Genomic DNA, 13197 nt, shown 5'->3' on the forward strand with positions numbered 1-13197 from the left:
CATAGGCCCAGCCTCATTCCTAGTACGTTCTAGGCCTGTTGGCACAGTAGTAAACAGTAACAACAGCAGCCATTTGTGGAATAGCTGTTCTGACCCACACACATGGTGCTTTATACAAATTATGTAATGCTGCAAAGAGAAAGCAATCTTCTTCCCATTTTGTAGAAAACCCTGAATTTCAGGGCGTTGAAGGAACTTACCTTAGATCGTGTGGGTAGTTACAAAGGGCAGAGCCAGAGTTCAGGCTCAGGCCTTCCTGTCTCCAGAGTTAGGAAGACCCCGGCCTTGCTGTCCACGCCCCAAATCCTGACATTCAGTACTGTGGCATTGGCATAGCCAGGATGACTCCTCACTCCCGTTAAGCGGAAAGCACCTTTCTGGGGATGTCTTCCTGCTGCGTTCATCACCCGCGGTGGAAGGCAGTGTGGCAGGGGGGAGGGTGCAGGAGCATGTCTGGGAGATAGCCATGGACTCTTCTCAGTGAACAACTGGAGACTTGAATTGCCATTAGGCAAGGTCAGCTCCATATGTCCCCTGCCCCTGACTGGCCACGCAGAGGGAGGCACGGGCCTCAGCTGGGGTGGGGGGCAGGGGGATGGCTGACCTTCCCTACGTGGTCACTCACAGTCACTTTTCTTATTTTTATTTTCAGACTGTAAATACACTGTCCATGAACGCTGTGTATCCAAAAACATTCCTGGGTGTATCAAAACGAACTCAAAAACCAAAAGGGGCGGCGAGGTTGGTGATACCTATTGCCTTCTTCTCCTGCATGCTGTGTCCCAGGCAACATGTCCATCTCCACAGATTCCTGGGCAGAAAGGGGCTTTGGGAGCTTTATACAGTCCCTTTTCTGCCTTGAGGACCACCCTTAAACCATCTTGTCCACCCATCAATCCATTTAGCATCTCCCTGGTGCCCACCGTGTGCCAGATCCTGTGCCAGAGGGTATGCAGGTTAAAAGGTGGTCCTCAGCCTGGAGGACTGTGCAGTCTAGTGAGGGGAGACAGGCATGTAAGCGAAGCGCAAAGTAGCGAGCTGTGCAGTAGCGATAGGGCTGTGTGGGACATACAGTTGAGGCATCAAGGGTGGCGGACAGGGAAGGTTTCACCAAAAAGATGGCATTTGAGTTGTGTCTTGAACCCAAATCAGCGGGATTTCATAAGGAGTCAAGGAGGACAAGGCACCCCAGGCTGGAGAAGCCTCACGTGTGAAGGCATGGAGATGCGGCTTATTCTCGGATCTGTACTTGGTTCCGTGTGACTGGGATAGAGGATGCTTAGAAGGAAGCGGCGGGAGATGTGCTGCAGAACTGGTGAGATCCAGGTCTTGTGAGGCCAGCTGAGGACTTGGGAAGGGGTTTCATTTGTAGCTAAGGGGCCGTTGAAGAGCTTTGAGTACATGAGGAGATGTTTGGGTTTGCAAATTAGGTTAATTGCTCTGACCATGGTGCCAGAGAGAGATCAGATCAGAGGGGATGAAAAAACTTTTCCAACAGTTCAGGCAAGAGTTACTGCTGCCCTAGGGCCTGACTGGGGTGGGGTCTGCACTCACCCACTATGCTCTGCTATGTCTGCAGTAGCACAGTGATGGCTGTGTCTGTGCTGAGTGAGTGTCCTCCAGCCATGCCGGTCGTTGAGTGTTTTGGCTGTCCCACTGGCTAAGGTGGAAGACATAAAGGGAGAGTCTGAGAGATAATTTGGAAGGTCCTACCACAAGGACCTGGTGACAGTCACGTAGGGGATGAGAGAGGGAGAGAGGTTGGAAATGGCTGCCAGGTTTCTAAGGTGGCCATTGGCTGGTACCATTCACTGAGTCTGGAAACAGACTCTTCTTCAAATTAGCAGGGGAAAGGCACTCCGAGTTCCTGCAGAGGGAAAACCCCATTGAGGAATCTGAGTCAGGAGATGGTTAGCAGGTGGGAGTGGTATCCAGCCCTCCCCCAGAAGGACTCCGAGAGAGAAGGGCACCTCCAGGGACACGCATGCATGCCTGTGAGACACCGCGTGGCTTCTTGTCTACTCCTTCCGTACCACGCCCATACACACACCGTTCCATGTCCATGCCTTTCACCAGGACATATGGTGCACCTCCTGGGCTCAGGCCCTAAGCCTGCACTCCTGCCATTGCCACACTTGGAACAGAGGGAGACCTCTGAGGGACCAGCAGGGCACATTCACGACCTTCTGAGTCTCCAGGGGCAACCTAAGTCTTTAACCGTCTCTTCTGATCCTGGAAGAGGATGAGGATGGAGAGGATGGAGAAGGTAACGTGGTGTTGGGAGACTACCGTGGACTTGGAGTCAGGAGACCTGGCCATGAGTCCCTGCTTGGCCACTTACCAGCCTTGGAACCTAGGACCAGTTACTTAACCTCTCTGCAGCCTCATATTTTTTCTCTGTAAAGTAAAAGTAATAATAATCTCAGAACAAATTCATTGTGACCATGTAGATGACAAATTGATTAGCAAACTGAGTTCTTTATACCCTCAGGGGTGAATGGCAGAAGGAGAAACTACAGAGTACATGTGACACATCTTCTAGAACAACAGTTTTACCGAAAATCTTTTGGAAGCAGGACACAGTAACTTAATTGATAAGTAATTTAAAACTTTTATCTAATACAGACATGGATGGTATCATGCAAATATTCCATGTGTTTTTAATATTGTGCTTGTAGTTGGCACTTCAGGCTATGTCCCCACGTTCCCCCAGAGTCCATATCCACCCCTTCCGCTATTCGGGATACCCTGGTGAAAAATTTTTTGAGGAGTTCTATAGAATTCCCGGGGGACTTAACTGAGGGCTCAGACCCCCAGAATTTGGTATCATGGGTCGCTTTGCATTTATAGTCACACACGTACACATGCATTCACACCTGCTTCCCAAGTTCCTGGGCTGCTTCAGGGGCATGTCCTGGCCAAGAGGCAGGTACAACCCGCTCTCCAGGAAACAGATGTGAAAGCTGCTGGCTGATGACCCACACTAATCCCTTTGGGCTTTCTCTCTAACTTCCTTCCTGAGTGCTTCTCAACCTTGGCTGCATATGATAATCACTCAGTGTGCTCTAAAACATACTAATGATGGGTCTCATCCCCAGAGACTCTAATTTATTTTGTCTGGAGTGAGGGCTGGGCATTAGGACTTCTAGATGCCGGCCAGGTGGTCCTGAGGGGCTGCTAAGGCTGAGAGGCACCGGCCCATAGAAGACAGAGGGGGAAGGGATTCCCCATCAGGGGCACCCCCCAAGGGCCAGGACTGTGCCAGGAAGGCCCTTTCAAATGTGCTGTCTCGTTGAATCCTCCCAGAAAACCCAGAGGTGGGGCATTTTATGCCAATTTCTGCAGATGAAGGACCTGAGACTCAGAGAGGTCCAGGAACTGGCCAAAGGTCACCCCGCTGCAAAGTGGAAGATCAATGACTCCAACCAGTTTTGTCTGTAGCCCAAGCCCTGCTGCGTTTCCCTGCACCCCGCTGCCTTCCAGAAAAGGGCACACACAAACACATCCCTTTGCAAAGAGTTCCAGTGACACACAGATGAACTGCAAGAGGAGATGCTCAGAGGCTTGACTGCCAGAGGGGGTGAACTGTTCAAAGAGCAGGCAAAGTGGCTTTCCATCCACCTCGATTAGCATGATAGAGGTTAGGTAGGGAGTGACCACACTGGTGCAATTCAGCAAAGCAGCCTGGGATCCAGAAGTGCATCCACTAAACAGGAACCAACCCTCTCTGGCCTCCCCGCTCCCTGCGCTCCTCCCAGACCCTTCTCCTCAGGCCCAGGGCCCAGGGCCCTGGGATGTGGTTCTGCAGCCTTCCCTGGTATCCTTCGCTTCCCTCCTGCAGGGGATGCAGCACGCGTGGGTGGAAGGGAATTCCTCTGTCAAGTGTGACCGGTGCCACAAAAGTATCAAGTGCTACCAGAGTGTCACCGCGCGGCACTGCCTGTGGTGCCGGATGATGGTGGGTTGGCGCCCAGGGCAGTCCTGCTGCTTTTCAGTGTGGTTTTTTGCTCAAGCATCCTGCCAGAGGGCATGAGCAGAGCTACGTGGGCAAGGCTAGAGAGGGAGCCTAGAGCCCCTGTTCAGTGCCCTAAGTCTAACTGCCTCCAGTAAATCACCAAGATGCCCAGAGAGAGGGCACCCCCCAGGGCTGCTTAAGAAGAAGCTGACCAGTCTACTCTCTTTGTGGCCAGGCAGCTGTGAACAGCAGGCTGGACCATTAACTTCCTTCGCCTGGGTGTTGTCTGGGGCGGGGGCACTGACAGAGTGGGAGAGGAATTAGATACTCAGTCACCTGCATCAGAGGAAGGCATACTCCTGACAGCAACCCCACTGCCTGGACAAGAGGCCTGTGTCCACTGCCATCATCCATGACAAATGTCCACCTCCTCCTTGGACACCTGGAGCTGCCTGACCTGCCTTCCAAAGCAGACTCAGTGCCGTGTCTTGTCCCCTTGACTGGGTATCAGCCTCAGAAAGGACGTGTCAGACTGCAGCACTCTTAAAATGCAGAGGTTGAGTCATGGGGTTTACCTCCAGCCTCTCATGAGTTTGTTCAACAAGATCTCCTTCCTTCCAGTGTCTCAGAGCCTAGGGAGCAAATATCCCATGGGGGCTCTGGAATCCACGTGGGGGTGCCATACGGACAGGCTACAGGTCTGCTCGGGACCGTTTTGCTCCAGCTGCCGCGGGCAGCACTTGGTCTCCTTTCTCTGCCCACAGCAGACTTGGCACCCATAACCAAGCACAGACACCGGTACACACTACACACCACACACACACACTCTCTCTCTCTCTCTCCTATACTGCGAAAGCCAGCAGTGCCTCAGGATTTAGAGGAGCACTAGGCAACCTGCCTCCCTAGTAAATTTCTAAACCCTCATACTTGACATTTCCTTGATCACTTTCACTTAACTCTCATCTTCATTTTTTCCTCCAGTTTCACCGCAAATGTGAATTGTCAACTTTGTGTGACGGTGGGGAGCTCAGAGACCATATTTTGCTGCCCACGTCAATATGCCCCATCACCCGGGTAAGTGCTGCCACCCCGATGGGGCTCTGGCTCCCCTGCAACCCCAGCTCATGTTTCAGATGCAGGCAGCATTCAGACATTCACACCCCTCCGAGGGCTCCCTCAGCAAGTCTTAGGATTTGTGTTTTCAGCCCAGGTTTAAAAGAGGTCAGTGCTGCACAGTCAGATTGTCAGGGAAAACTTCCCTGACTAAAATGATTCCAACCGCTGGCCACCCAGAATGCTCTGAAATGGCCCAGCAAGGAAAGCACATTCATTCTAAGCACCTTGCAGGCAGATCACATATATGGAACCTCAGTCAACACCTGTGCACAGCTAGGCTGCCCAGGCCTCCCTTATCCCTGTCACCCTGTCTCCTGTGTCCAAACATGGACCTCCCTCTGCCTTGAAGGTTTCCCCTTGGGTGTCACAGCCCTTCTTGGAAATGAAAGATGCAAAATTAAACTCTATTTATCCCCATCTGAAACTGTTTCTGTCTCCTGTGTTGAAGACCCCTCTTTCAAGCCAAGCACCAAACACCTTAACTGTTCTCTTTCCATGTTAAAGATGCTGCTGAGTTCCACTGATTCCTCACATCTCACCCTGGACTTGACCATCTTCTTTCTTATTAAAAACTAAAGAAAAAAACCCACCACTTTAAAAACTATTTGGCAGTATCTACTAAGTTGGAAATACACAAACTCTATGACTCAACAGTTGCCCTCCTGTGAGAAATACGAGCCTTTATTCCACCAGAAGACATGTCCGGGAATGTTCCTATCAACTTTATTCATAGCAGTCAGGCACTGGAAACAAGCTAAATGACCATTGACAAGAGAATAGGGAAATAAGTGGAGTCAGATTAGTGTAATGGAATACTGCATTGCAATAAAAAACAACCATGCTTAGATGCAAAAATATGGATAATCCCCAAAATATAATGCTGAACAAAAGAACCTAGACTCAGAAAAGATATGGTCTATGATTCCATTGATATGAAATTCAAAAGCCAGGCAAAACCAATAAGGTGTCAGGAGTCACAACAGAATTATGCCAGAAGAGGCAGTAGTTACGAGGGCATATACGTGTGCAGAAATTCACAGAGCTGTAGATTTAAATTTGAGCGTTTTCCTATATGTGACATTAAACCTCAATGAAATGAATAATAAACATTGAAAAAACAAACAAACAAAATAGGACATATGACTTAGTATTACATCATTTAGGTAGTGCTTAACAGAGAAACCAGATCTGAGACCTTGCTTCTCAAAGCTCAGGCTTCTAAATCAACAAAGTAGATTTATGCCCATTTCAGTGTTTTCTCTGAAACACTGTGTCCCTTCCAGTGTCTCGAAGTTAAAGTCAGGGCAAGTGATGACAACTGCCTGGAGAGTCCTTGAGAAACCCAAAGGGAACATTTCTTTTTTTACGTCCAAAGTCCCACTTTGAAAAACAACTCCCTACACTATATTGGTTTTCTGTTCTCTTCCTTTATATTAACCATTTGTTTTTCTTCTGATTTCCTTTTTTGTAGTAGGCATTTTTTTTTCAAAAGATGCTTGTCTTTCCTCTCTTTTATAGGACAGGCAAGATGGGAAGTCTGATGGTAGCATGTCAGCCAAGGATGAACTTGTAACACAGGTACCTCGGCAAGCCCCAAATCTACTCACTCGTTCTAAGCTGGCCCAAGGCTGTGGAGGGGAGAACAGGATTTGGCTTCTAGAGAAACACATCTCAACATCTGCTTTCTTAGCTGATTGATTATATCACACAGGACACTGTATTTCCAGCCTCTGGGGTTACCTTTGACAACCACACTGTAGGCAAGTGGTGCGAAGGGAGGTTGATTGATCCCGTGGCTGGCCGAACTGGCTTTATCACCTTTTTACGAACACAATGCATAAAACTTCATTATGCATACTCCCTGAATAATAACAAGAATGTGGCTTAAAGATAGACAATTAGGTTTTCCAGGACTGCCAAGCTGTCTGCAGAATGTGATCTCCCAGAACAGAGTTAACTAGACCCAAAAGTTCTTCTTCATCCTTAAACGTGTATTTCAGAACTCATTTTTTTAGCTGGATTCACCAATGAACTTCTCTTTGTGCCTTTCACAAAGTTCCAGGGAATGCAGGAAAGGCAGCCTGGTGAGGTAGAACAAGTACCAGAAAAGGAAATAGCACACTGGGGCCTTCTCCTCTGCCTCTGAACCTTAAGTTTTCTTGTTTGAAAGGGGGCATAGCAATCCCTGCACTGCCCACCTCCCATAGATGCTCCAAGATTCAATGAGAACATGTAGATGAGTGTAAAACATAAGCAATGGTGCTTAATGTGGGAAAGCTCTAGACACCTTGAAAGGGAGAAAGTCAGATGGAGCGCGCACACACACACACACACACACACACACACACACACACACACACACACTGCAGGTATGTCAGTTGTTTACAGCTGGCATCTATCTGGTTATCCTGCATCTGTTCTGATTGGGCAGTGCCCATGCTGTACAGGTTGTTAAACATTTTGAATATCACCCCCAGAGATAAAGAATTACTCCTTAAGCTCCAAGATGCTTCTGGGTTTCACACAAATAATCACCCTTGGCAGATGAGAAAATTCCCAAAATTTATAAAGGATGCTGCTGTCCATTTCAAACAATATGGCCCTGTGTTTGGTGAATTTTTAGCGTGCAATCTGGAAAAGTAGGCATTAGATAGTGAATACGGAGCAAAGCTGCATCTCTATCGGTGTGTCTTTCTGCTGAAGATAACAAGTATTTATCGAGTACCCACTCTTGTATCTGGGGCAGTGGGGCCCTTGGTAGAAAGGTTATACACACACACGCCCTGCTCCTGAGGCATTAAAATCCATTTGATGTTTTGTGATATTTACCTGAGAAAATAAAAAATAAAGACATATACAAATAAATGATAACAAAAGAAACCCAGAAGATATTATTGGGTTGGCCAAAAAGTTGGTTCTGGTTTTTCATAAGACCTTATGGAAAATCCCGAACGAACTTTTTGGCCAAACCAATATATGCTTCAAGTGCAATAGCTTTCGTTGCAATGATCAAGGAAAACATAGAGGAAGTAGCTCTTGAATTGGGCCCTGAGAATGAGGAGTTCTTTTTTAAGAGGTTGCAAAGAAGGAAGTGGGCATTTCAGGAGGAGAAGAAACCAGTGTGAGCAGCCCCAAAGGGTGGGAATTAACTCCCTAGAAGGTACGAGCCAGACTTGGCTGGAACTGCAGTGAAGGTTAGAGTAATTAAGAGAAAACAGTAGATTGGGGCTGCACTTAAATGCCTTGCATGCCGGCTTAGGAGATCTGGATTTTATCCTCTGGGTAACGAGACGTCTTTAAAGGTTTCTAGTGATGTCCTGGGAAGGAACTGCATGGGGGCAGCATACAGGGCTTCCCCTGAGGTGGGCAAGGCCCGAGCAGTGTGGGTACTGTGGCAGCTGCCGGAGATAAAGAGACATTCCAGGGAAAGAACTGGCAGGACAGGGTCTTCCCTGTATGACTGGATGAATAATAACGGTAGCCAGGAGAGAGGGCCAGTTTTGTGGGGAAAGAAGATAGGTCAGGTTTGGAGCATGTTCTGGTGAGACATCTGGCTGGATGTACCCCCTGGACAGTGAGAAATGTGGAACCAGGGCTCAGGAGGAAAATGGGGGCTGGAAATGTGGATATGGAAGGTACTGGGGCGGAAGTATAGTTAACTCCATGGCTGTTATTTTATTTGGGTGTAGGCCAGATGGCCCTGACTTTTAAGATCATAATCAGTTGTATCCCTCACAAAATCTAATCTTGTGCTGTGGGCACAATGCCACACCATTGTGAATAATTTGAAGTTGTAATGCCATTGCCCCATCTCTGATCCCAACTTCAAACGCTTGTCACCATTAACACTACTTAAAGGCCATTAGGCTGGAGACGCTTAGCTGTTTAATCCCTCAGAAAACTCAGCCAGTGGACCAGCACCTTACTGCCTCCTGACCTCCTCTCCTCCATGCCTGGAACTGCTTCTCTCCCGGGAGCTGTCTTAGCATCCACTCTCATTGCGTTCCTCCTATTGGCTGAAACAGAGCTAATTTCTTTTTCTTTTGCCTTTTAAGTATAAGATCATCCCCACCCCGGGTACCCACCCCCTGCTGGTTTTGGTGAACCCCAAGAGTGGAGGGAGACAAGGAGAAAGGTATGTTCTCTTCTTTTTCGAGATGGAGAGGCTAGGCCAACTGTAACCAAGTGGGCTGTGGACATGGCAGACCTGTGGTCCAATCCCAACCCAAACACAGACCGCTTGATGACCTGGTCCAAGGGACTTAATGTCCTTGTGCCTTGGTTTCCTCCTCTGTAAAACGGAGGTAATAATCGTTTCTCCTCCCACAGGGGTTTCGTGAACATTAAAATAGACACAGTGCTGGCCTAGGGCCTGTCACGTGGGCCATTATTATGGTTCCCAGAATCAGACCAAGTTCTGAGACGTCCGTTAACTTCCCAGCCTTGCAAGTCTTTTCTTGATATAAGAGACATGGCAGAGGCACCTGGTTGAGACCTCCTGGCCTATCCCACCCTTGAGAAAGCAGGGCACCCGTCTCATCAGTGAAGGAAACGCCCAGTCAGTGGGAAGCCCCAAGAGAAGGGGAGGGGAGGGGTGGCAAGGGGCAGAGCAGCTCTGCCTCCCAGTGTTCAGCTCTGGAGCAGTGAACAGATGGCAGGGTGATCTGGAATCCAGGTTTTAAAAAATAATAAGCAGGGTTTAAGCAAGAATTATGAGAGTCCCCACCCCAGTCCTAGGGGCGGAGCACCCCTCCTGAACTGACCTGATTAGCCTCAAGCTGGAGCCTTGAAACCAAGCCTAGATGTGGTCACTGCCCCCAGCCCTCCTCTGCCCCAACCCCACGTCCTGCGTGTCCTCCTGATCCCAGGGTTTGGGGGACCTTTCCATAGAGGGTCCCTTGGTGCCTTTGTCTAGCCCACAAAGAGCAGAATCATTCTACCTAGAACATACGGAACATTTGGGAGAAGGTCTCCATGAAGGAGAAGGCTTTAGGAGAATGGAAATTCTGTTCTCCGGGTTGCTCTGTCCTGTCCTCTGTGCAAGGGGTGCTACTCCTGGGGTTGGACACTAGAGTGCTGGATGGTGGGGAAGACCTTGAAATGGGGTGAGGGCATGGGTGAGGCCAGCCAGACCTGGGACTTCAGGGTCTGCAGGGCCTGCATGCACTCTTCTCCCCTCTTGGGTATAAATGCACCCACGTTCCCACCATCAATGGGCTGCAGAGGTACTTGCCCTCCTGTGACTTCTCACAATGACATTCCCCTTCTCTGTCTCAGCCTCTCTCTCTCTCTCTCTCTTTCTTTTTTTTTCCATAGAATTCTTCGGAAATTCCACTATCTGCTCAACCCCAAACAAGTTTTCAACCTGGACAATGGGGGGCCTACTCCAGGGTATGGAGATACGATCTTCACTTCTTATTTCTCCCCCGCGCCCTTAGATCTCTAAAGAAGCTAGCTTTGGGGGGTCACGTTTTTTTTTGTCTCTTTCATTGGTGGACTTGTCCTTCTTGCCATTTCACTCCTTTTCTCTTCTTTTCCTCATATCTACTCTTACTTCCTCCTGGAGATACTCAGGACCACCCATTATGGCTAACTCTGGGAAGCAGCCTCCTGTACTTTATCCCAGAAAAAGTTGTTGATTTTGTAAGAGGGAGAAATTGCATATGTCATTTGTTGGCTTGACAAGAAGGGCGGGCTGGTAGATTACTTTAACTTACTTGCAAGGCCATATTAGCTGGTATCTTCATACTGAATTATCAGGGAGAAGGAAAGAGTTTTCTTACCACTGTCTGTCTGTGTTTCAGAAATCTGTACAGCTGACTTAGAGCTCCACTGCGTGTTCTGTTGTGGGGGCCTTTAAGGATCAAGACAATTGGTTGTTCAATGAAATCACTTTTTTCCTGAATCATCCAAGTTAGACGTTGTTAAGGTCCTCCCGGCCCTTTTCCTCCTGTCATTTGCCTGTTGGCCATTTCCCTGCTCACCAGCAAAGTGTCAAGGAGACGGGGAACGATGAGAGGAGACAAGGCAGCCCCTCTGCAGCTCAACCCAAGGTCTACGGGAGGAGCTGGTCCTTGTGCTGGTGGCGGACATGATGAGCCCTGTAATCAGAGGCCCCTCCAGCATTAGGGCTGGAAGGTACCCAAGGACTGGTACCTTCTTACCAGCCAGAGACAGTGCACTAGAGACGTCTGCCAGCCAGCCCAAAGCTATCTCAGTGCCAGGTCCTCAGACTTGCACCTGCTAGGCTGGGCTTTCCAACACACAGCTGCTTTGCCCAACATCTGAACCTGCATTTCTACTCTGGGCTCAGCAAGACCTTAATAGGGGCTGGAGTAAGGACTCTGAAAAGGAACTCTGTCCCTGTCTTTGGTTTGACACAAAGCTATTATTAATGGCAGCGTTGGTGCAAGACCCACTAAAGGGGAAAGAAGCATGAATGTAGATTCAGCACCTCTGCCGTGACTTACCTGTAAAACTAACTTCAAAATAGAGCCCACCCGTACGGCTGCGCGTACCATCACGGTCACCGTGGTTGCCAGTTACTGCTCCACTGTGACTTGTGACTGAGCAGCAGCCCACAAATACCTTTACCAGCCGGCTCTCTTTTAGGGCATTTTAATACTTGAATACAGACAGTACTCACTTAACTGCATCTATTCTCAATTGGTTTTGCCCAGGATGACAAGCCTAGTGGCTACTTCTAGAGCCACTGTGCCCTGAGTATCTCTCTGTGCTGTACATGTCAGCCTGTAATGAGACAGGCTGTCTAGCTGAAGGGAGCCTCCATTAAGAGCCCACTTCATACAGGAGAGCAGAGTTCTGCAAGAGAAAGAGAGGGAAGGGGATGTTAATTTGCCCATGCATACATTGGTGACTCAGAAGGGGTCTTCTCAGATCACCATGCAGGGCAAAGAGGAAATACTGAGCTTCAGCTTCTCAAGCCCCACCTCAAGGCCTCCACAGGTCGTGTCTGTGCTAAAGCAGAGGTTCTTAACCTTTTTTGCACCAGGAGCCTATCTGGCAGTCTGATGAAGTCTACGGACCACTTCTTAATATTAAGATAATATTTTTTAATGTATAAAATGAAATACATAGGAGTAACAGGGAAACTCATTATATTGAAAAGAACAGTTATCAAAAGGTTAAAAAACAAATTTGTGATAGGAGAATATATGTGATTTACTAAGACATTATATACCAAGTTCCAGAGACAGGTCTAATAGCTACTGTAAGTTAAAAGCAGCGATGAGCAGAAGTGATGTAAAATATCTGCCACAGCTGTGGTAAAACATCGAAATACCTGTGATTTCGGCCGCTTAACAAAGTCACAGGCATTGTTAATACCTCTGTGATTTGTGGCCTACATACATAATTGAAGGAAATGCTAATTTTCACCTAGAGCTTTAGGGAAGTTAAGAGTGTAACATTTTCTTCCAGTTCGTGGCCCTCTGGCTTCTACTCCCAGACCCCTTAGATATGCACTTCAGGTTAAGAGCCCTGCTCTAAAGGGTTAAGACCCCCGAGGGGAGATGGTGCTCACTCCACTTAGGTCTGGGTGGGACGAGGATCCAGCCAGCTCAGTGCATCTGACTTAAAGGGGAGGTCGTGAGGACAGAGCAGGTGAGAGAGCTGGAGAGGAGTCAGAATGCTGGGGGTTAGTTGTATCAGTGCCAAAATAAGGAAACTACGGACTCCTCTGCCTAAATCATAGAGAATTTCTAAAAAACCATTTTCTGTGTTGAATGTTGAGTCAGCATCTCCTTATACAAAGATGGCTCCATGGGATTCATACTCAATGGCATTGCTTAGTTAAGTTCTGGTTTCATAACATTAAGTGACCCTTTCAACCCCAAAAGGAATCAAGGTCATAACATACTCCCAGGGAAGGGAGCGGTCGGGGGACTCTGACTCAAGGAGTGTCAAAGGTCAGCCTGTAAACAAAACCATTTTGGCCTTTCTACTTCCAGACTCAACTTTTTCCGTGATACTCCAGACTTCCGTGTCTTGGCCTGCGGAGGAGATGGGACAGTTGGCTGGATTTTGGATTGCATTGGTAAGAATGGGCTGGAAGGGCTTTTGCAGTTGACTTAAAATAAATATATTTAAAGTCAGAGGAAGGCAAT

At 48.3% G+C, this 13197-nt stretch overlaps 1 protein-coding gene across 15 annotated transcripts in view; it reads left to right on the forward strand.

Moving 5' to 3' along the window:
* The window catches only part of DGKG (diacylglycerol kinase gamma), a 206741-nt gene that overhangs the window by 85710 nt on the left and 107834 nt on the right, over positions 1–13197 (forward strand). For 12 of the 15 annotated variants that reach the window (XM_089910727.1, XM_089910731.1, XM_089910719.1 and 9 more), the window contains 6 exons: positions 653–741; positions 4937–5029; positions 6590–6649; positions 9127–9206; positions 10388–10462; positions 13042–13127. In XM_089910727.1, the coding sequence (XP_089766853.1) occupies positions 653–741; positions 4937–5029; positions 6590–6649; positions 9127–9206; positions 10388–10462; positions 13042–13127 (483 nt within the window). Of the gene's footprint in view, positions 1–652; positions 742–3841; positions 3959–4936; positions 5030–6589; positions 6650–9126; positions 9207–10387; positions 10463–13041; positions 13128–13197 lie in introns of all 15 variants that reach the window. The other 3 variants (XM_089910728.1, XM_089910729.1, XM_089910732.1) reach the window with 2 other exon arrangements.

Source organism: Delphinapterus leucas, chromosome 4, assembly GCF_059928025.1.
Source record: "Delphinapterus leucas isolate spDelLeu-1000000601 "Yukka" chromosome 4, BTC_Dleu_Yukka2, whole genome shotgun sequence".
Taxonomy (NCBI): domain Eukaryota; kingdom Metazoa; phylum Chordata; class Mammalia; order Artiodactyla; family Monodontidae; genus Delphinapterus; species Delphinapterus leucas.